General features: G+C 38.9%; 1 protein-coding gene across 7 annotated transcripts in view; it reads right to left on the bottom strand.

The window, feature by feature from the left end:
* Positions 1-21,276, bottom strand: part of GTF2I (general transcription factor IIi) — a 111,696-nt gene that overhangs the window by 30,070 nt on the left and 60,350 nt on the right. The window contains exons 10-15 of one of the 7 annotated variants that reach the window (XM_043561356.1): positions 19,435-19,494; positions 17,320-17,376; positions 15,304-15,366; positions 8,022-8,132; positions 6,937-7,002; positions 3,666-3,849 (exon numbers count right to left, since the gene is read on the bottom strand). In XM_043561356.1, the coding sequence (XP_043417291.1) occupies positions 3,666-3,849; positions 6,937-7,002; positions 8,022-8,132; positions 15,304-15,366; positions 17,320-17,376; positions 19,435-19,494 (541 nt within the window). The remainder of the gene's footprint in view (positions 1-3,665; positions 3,850-6,936; positions 7,003-8,021; positions 8,133-15,303; positions 15,367-17,319; positions 17,377-19,434; positions 19,495-21,276) is intronic. The other 6 variants (XM_043561358.1, XM_043561360.1, XM_043561361.1 and 3 more) reach the window with 6 other exon arrangements.

Raw genomic sequence — 21,276 nt, 5'->3', positions numbered from 1 at the left:
AGTACTAAGTATTTACCAGGCAATATTTGGCAAAAACAGTAACTACTAGCACTTATTTGATATCCAGTCGTGAAGGCCAGTTTTAAAAAGAAGAGACAATCTGGGCTCTTGAGCACAATTAAACCTTAATTTCCGGAGATTTCCAGAGAGTAACAAAACAAAATGGAAATTGCAAATTGTTTCATAAGGTGCTTCTTGGACCATGTGTCCTTCATTCACTTCACGACCCAAAGGGATCTTATAAAAAGCGTTACCACCAAAAGAAGCGAACATAAAAACTTTAAGCGAGATCCTTTAATTTTACATTATATTCAAGACTCACTCAGTTCAACGTATCAATAATTGGTTATAAGGATACTAAATATATTTTAGTACTAACATTTGCGAGACAGATTATAAGTTTTTTGGGGTTTGGTTTTCTTTTTGGTAATTACAAAAACCTCCCAGGAAATAATTTCTAGATCACAGAATTCCCATAATCCAACTTATATATTCAATCATTCCATTTTGATGTAATGGTCGAAAGTCTAGTGTTGCTAGTGGGGGGATTGGGAACTGGCTCGGGTATCAGCAGGACCACGCCTATTTTAACAACCATCTCAGAAATGCTGCAAAGTAGCACAGGACAGAGTCAATGGTGCATATATAATATTTAAATAACATTAGTGACCTATAAACAAAACATCTGCTAAACTCTATAGAAATACCCTTCTAAATAAACAAAAGACTTTACATATATCAAGACTAACCACAGTAACCGTTAGGGAAAGGCTTATTTAAGAAGTCCCTTCCAAATGTGGAGGATGGCCTGCCATGAAGGAATATACTGAACGGACCCGAAACAGGATGCGGGGGGCATAGAGCATCCCCTGATAAGCCTGCATTAACATTAAACATCCAAACATAGTTCTGTACACTTTAAGGTTAGCAAATGAGAGCAATACCTAATAAAATAATTTGCCTGTGTTCTTTAAATAGTGTGACTTAAACACAGATTCAAAACCTCTAACGTTAGAAACAACCCAATAAAATGACAGTACAAAAGAGTTCTTAAAACTTCAAACTTCTCTATGTATCAACATCCAGGGGGAAGGGGACGCCTGTTTATGGTTCTTGGCCAGGGTCAGGGCTGTAGCGTTTACAGGGCCGCCATCTGGTTTATAATTCAGTTTCTGGAGTCTACTGCATCTTGAAACTACAATGTACTTGAAGGAAAACTAACGGTTAGCAACAAGTTCCTCTCTGAGGAGGACAGCTCACTTATTATCTCGCGGTGCCTCTTGGGTCTTTTCCATCCTTCGTTAAATCTCAAAAGCGGTCATCCCCTCACTGAACACCGAGAGGCCAGCATGCTTGGTTGTCATCTCTGACACTTTTTCAACAGTACCAGTGTTCCCAATGTAATGAAGCTGGACACGTCTACCAACAATACTATTATCCCACTCCTTTTATTCACTTTACCGTTTATAGTTCAAGCTACTCAGGAAAAAGTTTCAAAATCAGTTATAATATGCACGCAAATTCAAAAAGACTCACTTCCAATAGAAGGACTTAAAATGAAAGCCAAGTCTTCCAAAAGAAGCGAACCCAGCGGCCCTCCCTGGGGCAGGAGTACCTCTTGGTCTAAACCCATAACAGCTTCTTTCTCGTGCCTGTACCTGGTTGAAGAATAAGTACTTGACAGAATTCCAACCAGAGAAAATAAGGCCACCTTCCAAGAGAAACACAGGTAGTTACTGTCTCTTCCCCATACACTGCCTGGCTGTCAGGCCTAGATTACTGCATCCCGTTCACGGCTGCTCTAAGGAAACGATCAGCCCAAGGAAGGAAGAATCTGGTGAGAGCTCCAAGTACCACTTTTAACCATCCTACCTCTGACCTCCTCATGAGGCAAGAGAAGCATCGTTAACTGTATCAGGTTGACTGACTTAGGGATTTCTGTCCCTTACTGCTGCAGATCCTAACTGCTACCCCACCTCTCCCATGTCAAAAAGTCTCTCTTTCCTTTCACAAATGCTTGGCAAGTTTGGCTGGCTCCCATCATTTGCACTGAGAAAACAGGGAGAATGGCTTGACAGCGTTAATATCCATTACTGCGTAAAGCAAGCTTACCATCACTGTGATGGTTCATTCTTTATGAATAACCTGGTCTTATTCTCTAAAACCTAGTGATTTTTTTCCCTTATCCTTAGGGCACTAGGACATCATGAGGTGTGGCAAGGCATATAGCTTTGTCTCATGCTTAGCCCGCTCTGTAATTTTTACAGGCTCGGAAAATAACGGTCATTCATTTTTGATACTTCTAAGTCGGATGTCACTAGATAAAGACTCAACATTTTCATGTCTCATACATACAGCTTTTACAATTTACAGGACTAACCAGCATCCAGCCTTTTAAGTGAAAACTTATATTGTAGCAGTTATATTTTATAATTTCCGAAAAAACTATTCTCCAACCGTTCCCCTTTATAAATACATGTAGTACTTGCTTCATGGATGTAACAGGAAGTTTCCATCTTTCTTCATTGGCTGAAATCTGTTGCAAATGTCCTCAGTTTTGTAAACCTTTCACTTTAATCTTAACAGAATCCCAGCGGAAACCATGAGTGTGTCATGTCGCTGCCAGTTTTAAACGCAAGTATTTATGTTCCCAATCACAACTGCTGCACTGACGCTTTTATAAGAGCTCCTTATTGGACCCTTTATGCCAGGCCTTAGGGAATTTATAGCATTCTGCTACCTTAGGCTTTTTTCCCATTCTTCCATGGTTTCACGTATTTTTTTTTTAATTATTTTTTTTTTCAACGTTTATTTATTTTTGGGACAGAGGGAGACAGAGCATGAACGGGGGAGGGGCAGAGAGAGAGGGAGACACAGAATCGGAAACAGGCTCCAGGCTCTGAGCCATCAGCCCAGAGCCCGACGCGGGGCTCGAACTCATGGACCGTGAGATCGTGACCTGGCTGAAGTTCGAACGCTTAACCGAATGTGCCACCCAGGCGCCCCCTTTTTTTTTTTTTTAATTTTTTTTTTTTTTTTTTTTTGGTTTCACGTATTTTTAATTTTATAACTTACATGCATTTCCACATATGCTTTTAAAAATTCAGATCTAGGGGCACCTGGGTGGCTCAGTTAGTTAAGCATCTGACATGGGCTCAGGTCGTGATCTCACAGCTCGAAGGCTCATGAGTCTGAGCCCCACATTGGGCTCTGTGCTGATAGCTTGGAGCCTGGAGCCTGCTTCGGATTCTGTGTCTCCCTTTCTCTCTCTGCATCCCCTGCCCCCAACTCACACTCTCTCTCTCTCTCTGAAATAAACATTACAAAAAAATTTTTTTTAATTCAAATCTAAAATCAAGACACTGTTTTACTGATACTGGTTGGTACTGCATTACTTTTTATATTATAGTGATTCCTTTACTTAGCAGCAAACTGGAAAAAGAACATGACGGCTATGTGGGAATCACGTACAGGCAGGTATTCATGTCCCAAGAGCCAACTCTGGGCATGACCACGAAAATCTTGTCCACAGACACATTCAAAAGTGGTAAATAAAACAATATATAACTCAATCTAATTAAGATATAGCCCTAGAGATTGATGAATGTTTGGTAACAATATAGAAAGATGCACTAAAGAACAAAGATGAGAGTCCAGAGTCTTACTTCTTAATCACAAAACGAATCCTTTCCTTTGCAAGTAATATCCTCTCAAGGCGAGGAATTCCATAAGTAGACGGTCTCCTAAAAGGAATTCCTTCCGGAAGTCCTTCTACATAAAGATCTTCAACGTGTGACTGGAAAAGAGGGTACGGGATCGTCACAGGACCTTTGGCTTTTATAGCTTGAGCTTTAAGGATAAAAAGAGAAAGGAAAAATCATTCAATGACAAGGATTAACCATAGATTGTACAACAGAATAAATGAACACGTACTGCCCTGGATGTTTTATAGCTTTATCTTTACTTCTGCTTACTGTAACTGAATCATCACAAGAAAAATAGTACAAAAGAACTAAAAGAGAAAGAACACCAAAGGTGCCGGTACTCTAACCCAATCTGCAATCAAATAGTGGATTATTCTGAGTCATGTAGATGCAGCCAGATGTCCTACTGAAACCTGAACCACCCATGAGCCACAAAAACACGTTGGTAAACATCAGCTAACACATACAGTAAAAATTTTCAACAATAAACATCAGTGTAAGAAAAGAGTTTTTAATGAAATAACTCACGCAGAGGATTTTTTTAATTGGAAAGCTTCTGCCAAGATTGATTTATCCAAAGGTAAAATAATATAGCAGCTACAGGTCAAAAAAGCACGGAGACTCTTAGGAATCAAATAGAAGGAGAAAGACCTTGGTGATTCCATCAAACAAACTGCAAAGGATCAGGTTTTCTAAACAGCAGGGTAGCGTTTCCAGGCGTGATGGTGGAACTGATATTAAGACCATGCTTTCCTCTCACCCAACTCCCCATTTTGAAATTTTTTTTTCAAGTAAGCTTTATGACCAAGGTGGGGCTCGAACTCACGATCCCAAGATCAAGAATGGCGCGCTCTACTGAATGAGCCAGCCAGGCACCCCCTCAATTCCCCATTTTGAAATACAGACTCGTTAGAGCTAAAATGACATGATGTCCGGGACACCGCAGGTTTAAAATATTAAAACAGGCTTGCATCAGAAAGAGATGGGACAGGAGAGAGCAGACAAGGAAAATACTTGAATCTGGGTGGTGGATACTTAGAGGGTCTTAACATCATTTACATTCTTTTTGTTTGGAAATTTCCAGAATAAAAAGATTTAGAAAAGCATCAGGTGAGCTCATCCACAACACAGGCACATTGGTCGACAGTATTAAAACTTTCACAGCTAAACTTTTTTTTTTTTTAATTTTTTTTTAACGTTTATTTATTTTTGGGACAGAGAGAGACAGAGCATGAACGGGGGAGGGTCAGAGAGAGAGGGAGACACAGAATCGGAAACAGGCTCCAGGCTCTGAGCTGTCAGCACAGAGCCTGACGCGGGGCTCAAACTCACGGACCGTGAGATCATGACCTGAGCCAAAGTCAGACGCTTAACCGACTGAGCCACCCAGGCGCCCCACAGCTAAACCTTTTGATATGGAGTCAAACGCCAAGTGTCCTATGAGTGCAGAGCAGACACGCATCGCTGTTCTCACAAAGGCTTCTACTTCGTTCACGAACACAGCGGAGTCACAGAAAAAGTCTTCTAGCGAGTGTGCGCCGTAAGAACAGCAGAGCCGCTAAGGACGCGGCGAAAAGGCTCCAAGTCCCCAAAGGAAAATGACTTCTGTGCACTCCCTTTCTTCCTCTCCTCCCGCAGGAATCCCCCTCAGCAGAACAGCTGCTCTTTTTTCCTAATAATTGATGTGAAATTCGTCTGTTTGCTGAACATTAATACTTGTACTTGAGTTTCACATTCACCACGGTACACGTTAATACGGAGTCACGGTTAATATCCTTTGTTTACACCGTGCACCCGAAAATCCTGTTCCCACAGAACAAGGAAAATATCTTTCCTTGGGGCGATTACCATTAAAACGGTTTCAAATTGTAAAATGTGAATACCGCGCCTCTCATCTCATAATGGCTGGTAAGCATTATTTTCTCATATGCAAACTAACGAAATGAATCACCATCACAACAAAAGCAAAAACATAATTTGTGCTTCTCTTTGTGAGATTTATAAAACTGTTATGACAGTAAATTCTTCTTCCTCGAAACAGGACTGCGTTGAGTCTATAATAACACAGCTATAAACAGCGAGCACCTTCTGTGTACTTACACACCACTTACAGGAAGCTCTTTACACCCACTACGCTGTCTGTCTCCTCACATCTTCCCAGCACATCTACGCTCTCCTGACCGTTTCACAGGAGAGGAAGGACAGCAAGGCTCGGAGAGGATGAAGGGGAACGGCCAAGCCTTCTGTCCCAGGGCCCGGGACCTCAGCAGCGCTGGACAGTGCTTAATGTAGAATGAACTAGGGGAGTCTCTGCTCTGAAGTGGATCGATTAAAACCACAGGCAAAAAGCTACGGCTTCTGGAGAGGGAGAACTACTAACAGAACCTGGAGGAAATAAGTGAATGCATTAAGGGCAAGTGACTGAATTTGCTACTGAATTTCCTCTCATTCTAAATCTTCGCTGACAGGTCAGCTGTCATCCATGAAAAGGATACAGGAGCTATTATTTCAAGTTTAGTAAAGTCAATAATGTCAGTGTAGTTTATCATGTAAGAAATTCACCCGAAGCAATTCAGTGATACCGGAGAGCACCCTAAAAATAGGATTTTCAAGTTAAAAAATTCAATATATTGACCCATTTAAAGACTGTCAGTGAACTGCAAAGTAAAGAATCCTCCAAATAAAAACACAGCAAAACAGCTGATACTCCCCAGCGATGGTTGCTATTTTTAGGTGAGAATTTAATATATGCCGACCAGTAATAACACTGGTTGGTCACTAAAGATAGATGGAGGATAGAATACGAAAAGAAGAGGAGAATGTGAGACCTAACTTAAACAATTATGCATCAATAGCAGAGCAAACAAGGACATCTAGTTGAATACTGGACTTAACACAGTGGATTAAGAAAGACTATGACTGAGGAATTTTATCTTCAATGAGCTGTCCAGGGTGCAACAAATGTGTACGTGAACTCCCAAACGCGCAAGCAGAAGGATTACAGGAAATGCTGGCTGATAACCACAGAAACAAAACTTTCCCTAGGCTTCCTAGTGACAAGGTCTGTAACATCTGGACGGACCCTACCCATGACCTTGCGACGGACACATGCGCAAGTAAGGCACACTTCACTGGGAGAAGCGGCCTTTCGTACACGGACTGGTTGAAAAGTAACCCCATTATTAAAATGCTTTTCAACAAACTACTCAAGAATTTTTGAGTTCAGACTTACCATATTTTCTTTCAAACAACTCTTCCACTTGTTTACGGAGATCAGTAATTCGAGCATTCCACTTCTCTGAAAAATTGGGAGTCACAGTTACATCTCAATGAGGAATCCCCGTTGGGGGCACTGCTGTGTTCAGATGACCCAACACCTAATGACTTATTTTCTACATCATACGTTCAAATTAATTTTTTTCTAAATTTTCCCCCAACGTTTATTTATTTATTTTGAGGGAGAGAGACAGAGACAGACACAGAGACAGAGTGCGGGGGAGGGGCAGAGAGCGGGGGAGACACCGAATCTGAAGGAGGCTCCAGGCTCTGAGCTGTCAGCATAGAGCCCGACGTGGGACTCAAACCCACAAACCGCGAGATCATGACCTGAGCCGAAGTTGAACACCTAACTGACTGAGCCACCCAAGCACCTCCCCTAATGTTTTATTACATGATCTCTACGGCCAATGTGGGACTCGAACTCACAACCCTGAAATCCAGCGTCACACACTGCACCGAATGAGGTGGCCAGGTAACTCCAGTCCTAATTGCTAATAATCCAACTGCATCTATATAATTTTACTGCTTTCTTAAGAACTTTTCCCTTTTTTGTGGTTCTTAGAATTGGTCCAATAAGAGATTTTAAGAGATGGTTTACAGTTTATTTTTGAAACACTTCTTACTGAATACCTCTTTTTAGCCTGGTAATTTCTGAAAAGCAGGACAGAAAAGACCAGTCCAATTAAACACTGTACGGTGGAGGCAGAAAAGAGGGAGGGCTCCAAGGTCGCTCAGGAAACCTTCTAAAACATGTCTAAGTTGTGTGGAAATAAGTATCTACGTACAGTTGCAACCTAAACTAGAGTGCCATGTAAACTTACTACTATCTATATAAATTCAATTTAAATCCGGTATTTAGGACTATGACAAATTAAAATACTAAAATGCTATTTAAAAAATGGAGACGTTCAATGTTTTAACTATACATTTTAAAGCAACCCCCTTCCCCCAAAAAAGAAAGGCTAGAACTCTGATCAGGAACAGAAAGCATTTGGAAGGACAGAGAGCAAAGGGGCCTGTATTTGACCCAGAACCTACCGAAGTTGAACTCCCTCACTTTCCGCTTCCCAGCATTGGCAGGCTCCGTGACTGGTGGCTGGGGCGGCTCGCTGCTCTTTGGTCTCTTGGTAGGTGGAGAGTAATCATCATCTTGAAAAAGAAAACCGTCATCACTGGAGGAACAGTCTAAGTGAGTTAGGGCCACCGTCTGCTCAATACTCAACATTCAAAAGGATGGGGGGAGGAGGCTTTACACGCGCGTGTAGCAGCAGCCATCAGTAGGGTCCCTCTTGGCCTATTCCTTCCCAGGCACACCTGCAGGTTCCCTACTCTTGGGTGATGTGCTCAGGTGAACATTCCTCACTTTCCTTGGCCTTACTTCATTTTCTTTCGTTTGCTCTCTTCAAATCACATCCTCATAAATCTCCCTTCTCCCCTAACTCCTCTCGGTTCCTAGGATTACAGTTTCTTTGAAGCCTTTCAAGAAAAAGATTTTGATAGACACAGATACCTACAATTATACAAATACATAAGAAAAAGGGGAGGAAATATATAGCTTGAAGAGAAAAATGCTCCAGCTTACACAAAATCCAGGCATGCATAAACAGGGAGGGCGGATACTACACGTCGAACACTTTGAACAAACACAAAACTTACAGAATTAATGAAACAGGGCGGCTACGTTATCTGTGAAACAGATAATACTGACTGAGTGAAGACAAAACCTAGCAGAAATGAGCAATCAGAGATTTCAGTACGGAACGTGGACTACTTAAGATGTTTGTAGACGTTTGTAGCGTGAGTTCATGCCAACCTCTTCACGGACAGGTCTGCAGCTCAACTCTGCTAGGACTTCAGCTAGTACGTGAATTAAGGACATCGGAATAAAGTAAGAGCTGTCAACGTCATCTTTTCTCTAGCCCCTGAAAATGTCACGTGGCACAGTACTAAGAGTTATGCTCAAAGCTCATCCGTAAATTACTAAAAACCTCACTCTGAGAAATCCATACTGGAAACTACATATGGGGTAGGGTACACAGTAGCCACTGTGTTAAAGGCCGTCACCAAAAGATGCCACGCAGGTAAGACAGGTCCCCTTTTAGGTCTTTCTCACTGTCGCCTGACAGTTCCAAGACACCGGCTCAGGGAAAGCTAAGTAACCATGTAACAGCACTCGCCAAAGCAGCCGAGATCAGATTCCAACCGGACCTCACACCAGCAGACTAATGCGTTACTCTCGCAGAGGCAACAAGAAATCCAAATCTGGCCAAACATACGACGTTGCCTGGGACAGCCACATGTAACTTTTATGTCCTTGGTATGTACATTTAACGTGCAAGGGGAAATTTGACCGAACCTAAAATACTTGTATGTCGGTCCAATCACAGCAGCAGAGAGCACAATCAGACGCTGTCCCCCTGGTTCGTGCACTCTGGGTTCTTCCTCTAATGCCAACCAATATTCCAGTAACCTGAAATCATTTATTGATTATTTTATCCAATAGGAGAAAAAGTCACCAATGTCACCAATACCAGATCAAGTCACATCAGGACCCATTTATGAGCTGGGAAAGACCAAGATGCTACGTTTAGGGGATGCTACTTGAGGGAAATGTTATCAGATGAATGATTTACGACACTGTAACTTCCAGGTGCTAACTGCCACTGTAGAAACCCTTGTTCAAATCCAGAACAAAAGGAAACCTACCATAAAAGATTTCAAAGTTACAAACTACTAGTAAAATAAAACTAGCCCGTGTCATCTGGACTTATTTAATTGCTACAAGGATTAGTAGTCAAATGGCTATAAAAATGGTCAAGAGGCTATAAAAGACTGTCAAGTAATTAAATTCAACCTAAAAAGCCACATTTGGGAAAACATACTGAAAAAAACCACCCCATCTTTTTCAACTCCCAGTTTTAGAAACCTAAGTATATTTTGATGCTAGTTGGTGTAAGGTAAAACAAAAGACATTCGTTTCACCTATGAATAGTGCCAAACGATTTTATCTTAATTTTTAAGTAATCTCTATGCCCCTCATGGGGCTCAAACTCATGACCCCTCAGATCAAGGGTGGCAAGCTCTAAGAACTAAGCCAGCCAGGCACCCAAGTGTCAAAGCATTTTAAATGCGTCATGTTAACATTTCTTTAAAAACATTAAGCAATGACATTAAAAACAAAAGGACTGTCCCTGTAGGCTAATGTAACCTAACTATTTCTACAGTCATCATTTGAGCTGACTGTTAACCGAATTACATAAAATGAAAACTGAAAGAGCATAAAAAAAAAAAAAAAAAAAAACCAAAAAAACCAAAAACCAAAAAAACCTGAGAGCTGGAGGGTGGTAATGAACGATCCCAGCAATCTATTATATTGATCTCTACTACAAACTCTTTGAAACGGAGGCCAAGGGGAAAGGGCACAAGAGCGTTGTCAAAACCCCTTGAATCAGTTTATTTTAGACCATAAAAGAGTTCATAGGATAAACATATTTTATAAACGCAACCTCATTAACCATCAAGACAAAAAAAAAAAAAAAAAGAACAAAGACAAATCTAGGGGAATATTTTCGAACCAGACAAATGAGGGAACAGATTGGAACATATTAAAAAGTGGTATCTCATTTCTTTCTCTCCAGCCAGAAATAATGACGTTCAACCTATACATGTGAACAAATGCAGAGAGATGGATTTAATTATTTGTGATAATAAAATATATTACCACACATTCTAGTAAAAGACTATCCCATTTCATAATCACTTTTGGGGTGTTTTGTATTATGTGATACGTGGAACAAAATCAAAAGATCAGCTACGAACTTGCCCATATCTCCCGTGGTCTTCTCCGCTCTTTGCTACAAAAAAACCTGTAATTTCTTTTGCGAAGAGCATGAGAAAATGTTATTCTTGATCTCGAAATCCTTTCCACAAAGGATCAAAATTACCTACTTCTCTGCAGGAAAAATACCAAATAAAGCTCTAAATGTTTGCCTCTATCTTCTAACCAGGCCCCGCAGAGAGAACGCTGGCGTCCTAATTATCGTGGTATTTCCCACATTATAATGTGGGAGCAACCACTTTTGTGTTAAAAGACACATAAGTTCAGGGAGCTTCAAATTCAAGCCCAAACTGAAAAGGTTTACTTCATCGATACTAAAAGCTTGTAAGATAAATTTCAAAATATTTTAATGCGAAAAGGTTGCTATGCGCGAGTATTTAGGCGCCATGTTGCCAGTACTAACACAAGCACCCACCACATCTTGAAAAAAGGCAGCGACGGTCCCGGGACTCAATACTTATATTTAGAACCCCCCCCCCCGCCCCCCCCGTCTCTTTTTTGCAACCTATTTACAAACACACCTAGGGATAATACAGACTTCTGAGATCAAATGTATTATGGCATTCTTAAAGCTGAATGCATTAATAGAACACGAAACAAATTTTCTGATACTCTTATGTGCAACATACTCAAATGCTAATGTTTCCATCATACAATGTGATAGCTATGTTTTAAGAATTGAAATAAACTAGGCACTGTATCCCCTTCCAAATTAGGCAGAGCCGTTAAGAATTACATTACCCGTTTCAAATTAATGGATACCAGTTTTCACCCATGGACCCAGGTCCCAACTCCTCTAAAATTCTAATCTCTACATAAATAACTGCAATTTCATTAAGTGACTCTTTAGCAGTTACAAAAGTGAAAACACAAACATTTCAAATACTAACCTCCTCAATCATCCAGACGCTATGAACGTGCCAGGAACGTTTGCACGATCAGCACAGCAAGTAAACACTGACGAACAGCAAAGCCTACAGGCTCCACTTTCAGAACACGCCCGGAATTCACCCACTTTTACCTCCACTGCCACCTTCCTGTTCCCAGACAGCCAGCCAGCCCTGGGCGGCTACCTACAACAGCCTGCTAAGCCGGTTTTCGGGCTTCTGCTCTGGCCTGCTCTCGGTCTCTCACAAAGGAGCACAAAGCAGCCTTGTATCTTCAAAGTGAAGGACAGAACGTCTGGCCCAGAACCCTCCAGGTGGACCTGCCTATCTCATTCACTCCTCAGTCCTTGGCACCTATGCGGCTGGGGCACATACAAGCCGCCTGGTAGCCACAGAAGGATGAAATGAGTACTTGAGCAGTGGAGTCCTAATTACAAGCGGTAGCCCAAAATTTACGAAGGTCCTACACATGGATATCACAGAAAAGGATACCAACAGAGGACGACGAGTAATCCGGCTGCTGAAGCTCTAAAACTGTTCTCCAATTACAGTCCGTGTGGGACTACATTCCTGGGTTGAAATATTTATGTGTACGTTTCCATGTACATGAGAAATAAAATTGAGTATTTCAAACACAGTTTTACTGAAGAAGATGAAGGATTAATTTCTAAGTGAATCTCTTTACATTCGCCTTAAAGAAAAAACGAGGGTAAGACACGAACAGGAGGTGAGGCCACAGCAGAATGCACATGTGTGAATGGCTCAGGTTTGGCGACCGATGCCCTGAGACGAGTGTATGATAAGGAAACCTCTCTTTTGAGGCAAAAGAACTTTCCTTTATTAACATGCTAAACCCAACAATTCTGAAATACGATTTTCTCTACACTTAGAAAGACCTATCGGCAGTCTGGTCTCCCCAAAATGTGGGCATGATGTTGGCTAAATGAAGGCAGGCTTGGTCACATTGTTCGGAAGGCTGTTTCCCAGACCGAAGCCATACAAGCCGGGATGCGTACACCGACTTCCAGGACAAACGGGGGTGCGCGAGTAGGAGCACACTGCCAGCGATGGGCAGGGCTGTGATCCTAGGTCAGCATCTGCGGTAATGCCAAATGGGCCTCTTCGTTATCCCTACATAATTTCAAAAACAGAGATCAACAATAAAGTGCGATGGAAAATCTACTTGATGGCAAAGTTCTTACTTGATGGCAAGTTCTTTTTTTTTTTTTTTTCTTTTCTAGAAACGATTTGGGAAGCGCAAAAAGACACAATGGGAGAAAATCAAAGTTATCCCCAGGCAAGTAGGATTACCTTCATTTATTTGCTCTAAAGCACAGAATTTTCCAAAACAAAACTAACACCAGTCTCTAGATACACTTTTCCTTTCCAACTTGCTTTGTTCATGAAAGGCAGGGATTTTCCAATCTCAAAACTTACTACAGTAGGGGTCTTTATTTCAGGTCACTTACTTCAAAGCAAACCAAACAAAAAACCAACTGCACTATTTCCATGCCTGTGCACTTTTCTACACAGTACATTTTATCTTCTAACGATATTTAACTAGTATCCACCGGTTCGCAGTCATCTTTCCAGAAAAAATATACAATATGCTTATCAAACAGATGTGTATGTAAGTTCTCATTTGACCTTCCTTGTTAATATCACACTTAGAGTTTACCTTCCTTAATGTATGGATGGGAAGTTAATTATCAATTTAATTAAGGCTGATCCATATTATGTGCCTGAATGTATATGCCGTGGAAAAGGACAGCCTGAAAAGCAATTACTTTGCACGGTCTTCTGGCATTTCACTGGTCTTCCGAACATAGTAAAGAAACGCTACTACTCGTTAATAAATCTGGATGGCAAATCAAACTTCTGGCGTAGGTCTTAGTTTCAAAGAATCAAGATTTATCTCTCCCTCCAAAGAGTGAGGATTGAAGAGACTGACATGCGTTAGGCTCACAAGCCGTTTACTCCATGATTGTCTTTAAAGGTCTTTTGCTATAAAAGCAAGCATTTATTTTCCAAACAATTTTAATATAGTCTGTATCTGCTTTAAGGATTCATCAATCTAATGGGTTACTGGTCCTATTTAAAAGTTTTATTCTAATAATTTTAATAATCATCTATTTCTCTTATTCTCTACAGAAAGGACAAAGGTCTGAGTGTGTAGAATATTTATATGTTCGTAAGATGTTCTTCTCTGAAAATTAATGAGACTTCTAACTAAAAAGCAATTAAATTCAATTATTTAATGCTGACTACAAACAATTCAAAATTGCTTTTAGGTTAGTAAAATTATATTAATAAAAGAAATATGTATATGAAATTGAGATTAACAAATGAAGTATGAAATAAATACTCATGAGAACCATCAATTTATATCTTAGAAGCAATGAAGACAGACATTTTGAGTAGTATGAAATAGCCAGACATGATAAATAACCAAATGACAACAGGAGACAGGTTATTAAGAGAGAGACAGAGAAAGAGACAGAGAGACAGAGAGAGAGAGAGAGAGAGAGAGAGAGAGAGAAAGAAAGAAATCAAACTAAGAAAGGTTAGGCAGCAGTTTAAAAAAAAAAAAAACTCCCCAAAACTGGAACACCAAGATGGGGCAGGGGAGGAGGGATTCTTTGGAAATATGATGTAGGTGTATTTCAAATATTCATTATAATGCTGCATGCTGCAAACACATATATTTTTGTGAAACTAAATATACACATACATGTGTACTTATACACAAAATTACTTTTACATGTATATACAATAAACTGACATCTACCCCTGAGTTTGGGGACTTTAAAACAAGGCAGGGGGTAAAGAAAACTTGACATAGTGCAATTTATTGTAGTGTTTCCATATTTTACCTTAGGGAAGAGCTACTCCTGGGGGGGGGGGGCCTCTCAGAGGAGTGGTATGAGATATTAACTGAGAAGGAAAAATATCACTGTGCATTTGGTAATTATGAAATATGAAAAGTGAGACTGTTAATTCTATTAGCTGAATTTATAAATCATTCTGGCTCATCTTCATTCATGCATTACCTTGGCAGAAAAACCAGGTTTGAAGCCCCGTTAGTTACAGGTATTACCTGAGAATGTATTTATCGGTATGGCTTCAAAAACAGTTTTTAAAGACAGATTGTGTGTTAGCCTTCGACAGTATTCCAGGGGCAAATGTGAAGGAGTAACTAAGTGTCCACACCTTCCCTTCCACCTCACTGGGTTACTAGCTTGCTCTCTCCTATCACGACTCAACCAAGGTCATAAAATCTGTTCTCGAGCACCATCAGGTCTGGTCATGGTTCTCGTTTGTCTATTTTCGGGTCCTGGGGGTAGAAAAGCATAGCTTGGTCCACGTGCGGGCTACCGCTCGCGCCTGCGGCCTCCTGTGTTGTCTACCACTCTCAAAGGCCCGGCCACACTGCGGGGAAGCGGGCTGCTTTGCTCACACATACACAGAGATGCTGCACTTCTCTTCACAAGCTACCTTGAAGAATGAATGAGATGCACACTTAGCCATGTGAATGTGACAAATAGGTTTATGACCAGAAGTGAACTTTTGGAATCAAGGCTTTGAGACAACTAACCTTCAATAGTCACCTCAACTTCAGGGTCCTCACTTGTTTCTGAAGGGACATGCTGAGTAGAATCTTGAAAAAAATAAAATTCTAAAATGACATTCGTTATAAAGCACTTTCTATATGTTCCAACATTTTACTCATTTGTTACTCAAAAAGCAGCCTACTATATGAAATTTTACTGGCATTTGAATTCATCTCGCATTTGTTAGGTTAAAATACCTGACCCTTTTCATCGTAAACAGGGAGGAGAGAAAACAGAAAATAGGAAAACTCTGGAACACTATTTGATAATACCAAGTTACCTGCATCAATGGACTCAAAACACTCAGATTTTAGAGGAAGGAGATTATAATGGCATCCCTATTGCTTTCCTGCTGGAACTAGAAGATGCTGGGATAAAACCAAAGGCTTTTTTTCTCTTCTGTTGGCTATTTCCCCTCTTGTTTCCGAAGTCCTAGGAGGGGTTTATATGGTTAAATAAAACCACAATCAATCTTTTGCTTTGGGGACCCTCCTACCAAGCCAATGACTAGGACAAATGCATACAGGGCTCTATCCCCTACCTTTATATATGCAACATCCTTTTAAAACTTAGATACTTTATTTATAGTTGTTACTACACAAAACAAATGTACATCAGAATGTTAGTGCTAGAAAGCTCAGCTAGAGAGCATCACCATCAACTCTCTTTTCATTTTGCAAAGGTTGAGAGATTAATTGATTTGCCAAAGATTATGTTTACTTGTTAGTAAAGGAATAAAGACCAGAACCCAGGTATGACTCAACTCTGTTCATAGTGCAATGTGACAATAAAAATCTCAAACATCAAGTATTTCAAAGCCTAATATCTAATGACCAAATTGTGGACGATGAAGCAAGGCAGACTGCCTGAAGAAGCCGTGTACCATCTGTGTCCTGTACACAGGTATTTCACTGTTGCAAATATACCGCACATCTAGAACAGAGATTTTGTTACAAAGGAAACATCTAGTTACCTCCACCCGGTAAAACAGAAAAAAATTCATCCACATAATTTTCTATAAAAAGATCTCAAAAAGAAATGTAAAATATTGTTGAAAATGAGCATCTCGGTATCTCTGCAAGAAATGTTTCTCAGTTAGAAACGCTAATTCTAAAACTGAATTTGGAAAGCTTAGTCAACATTCCAGGGATCTTGAGATCTCCCTCTACTCAGGTGGAAATTCATGAATGATTTAAAAAAGTTAAATAAAAAAGCAAACATAAGGAATAAAAATTTACAGAATAGCCTCCCTTTTTATTCCAGGAAAAAAAAAAAAAAAAGACATAACATGACCAGTTTATGAGAGAAATAATAATACTAAAACAAAATTCAGGTACCTCACACCTGTCATTTTCCTTGGGAGAAAGCTCTAAGAATTCTTTTGGAGCTATATAAACTGCTTAGAAATAGGAAGTCATTCTGCATGATAACAGTTTCAACTCAAGGTTGCAAGAATTTAAAAAGCTGTACCACAGTTAAATTTTCACTTAATGCTACGATCAAAGGAGGACTGGCTGGTAAACAGACAAAGGAGTTCCCCAGGGTAATTGTGGGTATAAAAATAAGCAGAGAGAAAATCCCTCCTCTATTAATCCTATGTGGAAATACTACCCTACTTAAAAAAACGGTACCATTAAATAATATGTTTAAGAATGAAATATCGACAGAAGCCAGTCATATTTTTAAGTCTAAAACACTGAAGTCACTCTTTCCTAAGAGATTCTTAATATGGCACAAGACGACCAGGAAAAAGGGCAGCATTTTGCAGCATGAAGAGTTTTACTTACCGCTTATGTTTTCATCCCCATATGCTTTATTATTCAATACAGTAAAAGATGTATATTACATCTTAGGACTAAAACAGTAAACCTGTTGGCTAAGAAGGCATACCAAAACAATCATCTTTTTGGTTCCCAATAAGGTGCTTGAAGGGTAATATTCTCTATAATAGAGAGCAAGCAATACAAATATAGAAAATTAAAAATCCCTTCATTTCTAACCTTCGGCTGGTACTTCCATTTCTGTTCCTTCATTGCCCTCGGAAGAATGATGGCTTCCTAAAGAGAAAATAAACCACATATACTAAACCAGTAAAAACTTACATTGGAAGAAGAGAAACTAGGTAACAGTGCAAATAATTTAAGACTTATCATACAACATATACAGACTAAGTCTTTCGTAGTTACAACAATGTGATCTAATTCAGAAAAACATGTAACACTTGTATTTGAAAGCACAAAAAATTATTTTAAAACATAGATAGATAAAGCAAACCTAAGTAACTTTGGGGATTTAATATTATTTACTGTAACTATACAATATAATTACTGGTAGATGTTGGAATTTGAGATCTAGAACAATTATGGTTCAAGGTACCATGCTCATCTGTCAATGACGCACACACAAAAACACAAATCTTTGCTCACAGCCTCTACTTAGTCTAGACAAACAAGTTCAGGTTTTGCTATAAAATGTTTCCTGCTTTCCATTTTAACAATGTTGGAAGCTATGGAAACTAAATCCCCATCATTTAATCAAAGTTGTACTAAAAGGAAACTCGGAAGTTAAAATTTAAGACACTACCTTTAGTCTCAAAAGCATTTTAATTCAGGTAATATAATCTGCCTGCTTCTAAAAACTGGAACATAAAGCAATGTGTCAGGTTAGGCAGTCACAGGTAAACAGGCTCATCCTACAGAGCAGAAGTCTTATAAATAGGAAAGAAGTAATCCACAACATTGGAGGGCCACTTAGGATTAATTGCCCGAACTGCCCCCCAGAATAGTGATCCTCTGTCCTGAAATGTCTGAGCTACGAATACGGAAAAGGCTGAAAATCACTGCCTTCATGTATTAATAAAACATAGTACCTAGGAGTAAGGAGAAACCACACAGGGAAAGGAAAATCCAATCTATTTTGTCATCCACTGATAGCTGAGCTGATACTTAAAAACATAGGTTTTAAGTATATTTTACCTTGATTTTTAGAGAGCATCGATTACACTTTCAAAAACTGCCAGTGTCCAGTATTTTTTAATTTCAAATGCCATACTAAGGTCAAATACTTTGGGTTTTTAAATGCCTAGCTTTCTGATGCCATAATTACTTAGGAGTCTTTTCCACTTACTCCATAGTATAAAAACTCACCTGAGCTCAAAATGCTAGGCTAATCTACACATCTAGAGCCACAAATTACTCTTTAATTAACTTTTCAACTATGCTTTCTCAACACAGTCCCAACCTCCACCCCTTTAACGTTGTTAACATCTGAATGCAAGGAGCCCTGGGTTCTCTGACGGTAAAGTCAAAGAAAACTAAGGTGTAAGGTCAAAGGATAATGGAGCAGAGAGCAGCATTTAAAAATGCAGGGTGGTTAAAGGATAAGGAGTTAAGGTGGTCATTCCACCCTATACTACAAGAGGGCAGGTCAACAATGATTCTACGTGTCCTTTCTGGTTTTGCTTTTGTTTTTTGGTTTTTTTTTTTTAATCTGAAATAAGCAATTACATTGACATAAAACAAAAACAAAATTTTTGGTTTTTTTTTTTTTTTTAATCTGAAATAAGCAATTACATTGACATAAAACAAAAAAAAAAAAAAAAAAAAAAGGAAAGAAATCCCACCCAAAGAATAGATAAAAGTAAAAGCCATCACAAATAGCCTATGATCATCAAGTTAGGGCACTCTATATAACAATTCCCAGAAAAGTATTCAAGTAGCAAACTTTGGGATTCATTTACAAAGTGGCATTTCATAATCTTTCTAAAAACTAAGAATCAACATGACCTTATCGATATTTACATTCCTAACTACACAATAAAAACCTTATTTCTGACTATTCTGATATAAGGTATAAATGTGTACTTTACCTTAAATATGAAAGTGTGTCATGTACCCATTTCGAGATTCATTACTAGATTCACAAAAGGGAAAATTGGTTTTGAAAAATTGTTGCTTGTGAAGTTCATTTATGTTTAAAAAAAAGGCCAATACATTTTTTTCCTTTTCCATTTAGAAAAGTAACAATACAGATAAAATACTAAAACACAGTCTGTGCAATATAAAGAACATAACATGAGAACAGTATGTGGGAAAACAGAAGTGAAGAGGTTATACCTTGTAAAGACTTCGAAAGGGGGAGTTTGTCATCAACATCATCAGTTTCGGAAGGGCCTGCTTTGGAATACAAAGATAATACTTCAAAAGTAATCCCAAAAATGTATTTTGGGTCACTTTAGCAAACGAATTTGGGTGAGTGAGATGGAATAATACAGCCTTTTCATGAACAACAACAACAAAAAGGCAAAATGAAAAAAAAAAAATGACAAAACGAGTGGCATCGGCTTATGGTCTTACTGAATGGAAAAGGTGTGCTCAGATAAATTTGTTATATAGACAGTCCAAAGTAATTTTGAAAATGACCAGACATATGGATCGAATGGGAATGACAGGTCTCAAATGGCAGACATGGGTTTGTCTAAACAGTACAAGGTTGGTTTGTAACAGCAAACTGCAACTTTTATACTTCATACAGGTTTTAAGTGCAGGTTTATCTTATAAGGTGTATTTCTTCCTTCCTTTACAAGTATTTGCTTAATCTTTTGTCATGCTGAAGAAAACTGCAGAATCAAATTGTTATATCTTCCTTAGAATCTCTAGAATCACGTAATTAAAATACCAGTAAGCTTGAATGTCCACTGAAACAGAAACATGACAAGCTAAGTTATTAACTCAGAATTCCGTCTTTCCTGCAGGCCCATAGGATTCTAACAACTTCACACTGTTCTTTCCAATTATAAATGTAGGAAGTATTCTGAGTTAACTAAACATTCACATAATGCTATAAACATTTTGATGATATATTACACATAGGAACAAGCTTGTTAGTGATGAGAGTAATCAATCTAAAACAGAGAACAAAACATTGTGTTTTTAATGGCTACTTAAAATAGGGTTCGTGTATTAAAATGAATACAAACCACTTCACTATCTCTGAGTATGAACTGGATAGTACCCTAAGACCTTTGAAAGGTGTCGCTAACGAAGAAGCAGCTTCACAAAGCACCAAACTAAGCAAAGAAACAATTGCCTAGAAAATGCACAAACTGTATTTGGAATTTCAACTAAGAGCAAGAGGCTGAATGAAAGAGACTTGAATTCAAATGCCAGATTCACTGCTTCCCAGTCAAGTGTTCCTGGGTAAAAAATACACAGAAAATAATTAAATCATAACTAAGGTTGCTGCTTGACCTGTAAGCATAGCTTTAGCTGTTTTTTCACAAGTTTGGTTTTGTAGTATTCTCAGTAATGCTCTGTTCTGTTCCAAGATTTTAAAAGTAAGGTCCTCTTTAACACAAAGTACATTTTTGTAGGATTTTCAATGTATAGGATTTCTATCTTTTAAATAACCTGTTTACTCTGGATTTCTAATTTTACTAATTAGATTACGTACAGAGAATTTAAGATTATCTGTGATCTGCGAATCACAAGATTGTCTGTGAACAAATCCATTTTTGTAAAAGATCCACGCTTTGTAAATTTATCTGCTGGGTGAATTCTATATGTGCATATCAATTGGCTTATCTTTCCAAACTGTAGAATGCAAATATTCTATTTATCATCTATAATAAGTATTCGTTGGCACATGATGTCTCAGTTATCAATGGCCACTTGTTGGAATCTCCCACATGAATGTAGATCCAAAAATTTATTACAGTTGGGTCAATTCTTTATTTTTATTTTAATTTTGAGCTATAATGTAAGGTATGTATGAATTAATGACCACTATGTCAACTCAGTGAATTATAACTATCCATTATCATGTAGTCTAACTTTGTATACCTGTTACTTTTTTCTTTTTCGGCCTCAAATCAATATTGCTAAGCTGGATTTTGGGTGGTTCCGATTTGCCCAGTATGACTTCACAGATCACTATACCTTCACATCACCTATGAAGTT

The sequence above is a fragment of the Prionailurus bengalensis genome, chromosome E3 (genome assembly GCF_016509475.1).
Source record: "Prionailurus bengalensis isolate Pbe53 chromosome E3, Fcat_Pben_1.1_paternal_pri, whole genome shotgun sequence".
NCBI classification, from domain to species: Eukaryota; Metazoa; Chordata; class Mammalia; order Carnivora; family Felidae; genus Prionailurus; species Prionailurus bengalensis.
This window is presented reverse-complemented; position numbering and strand designations above follow the sequence as displayed.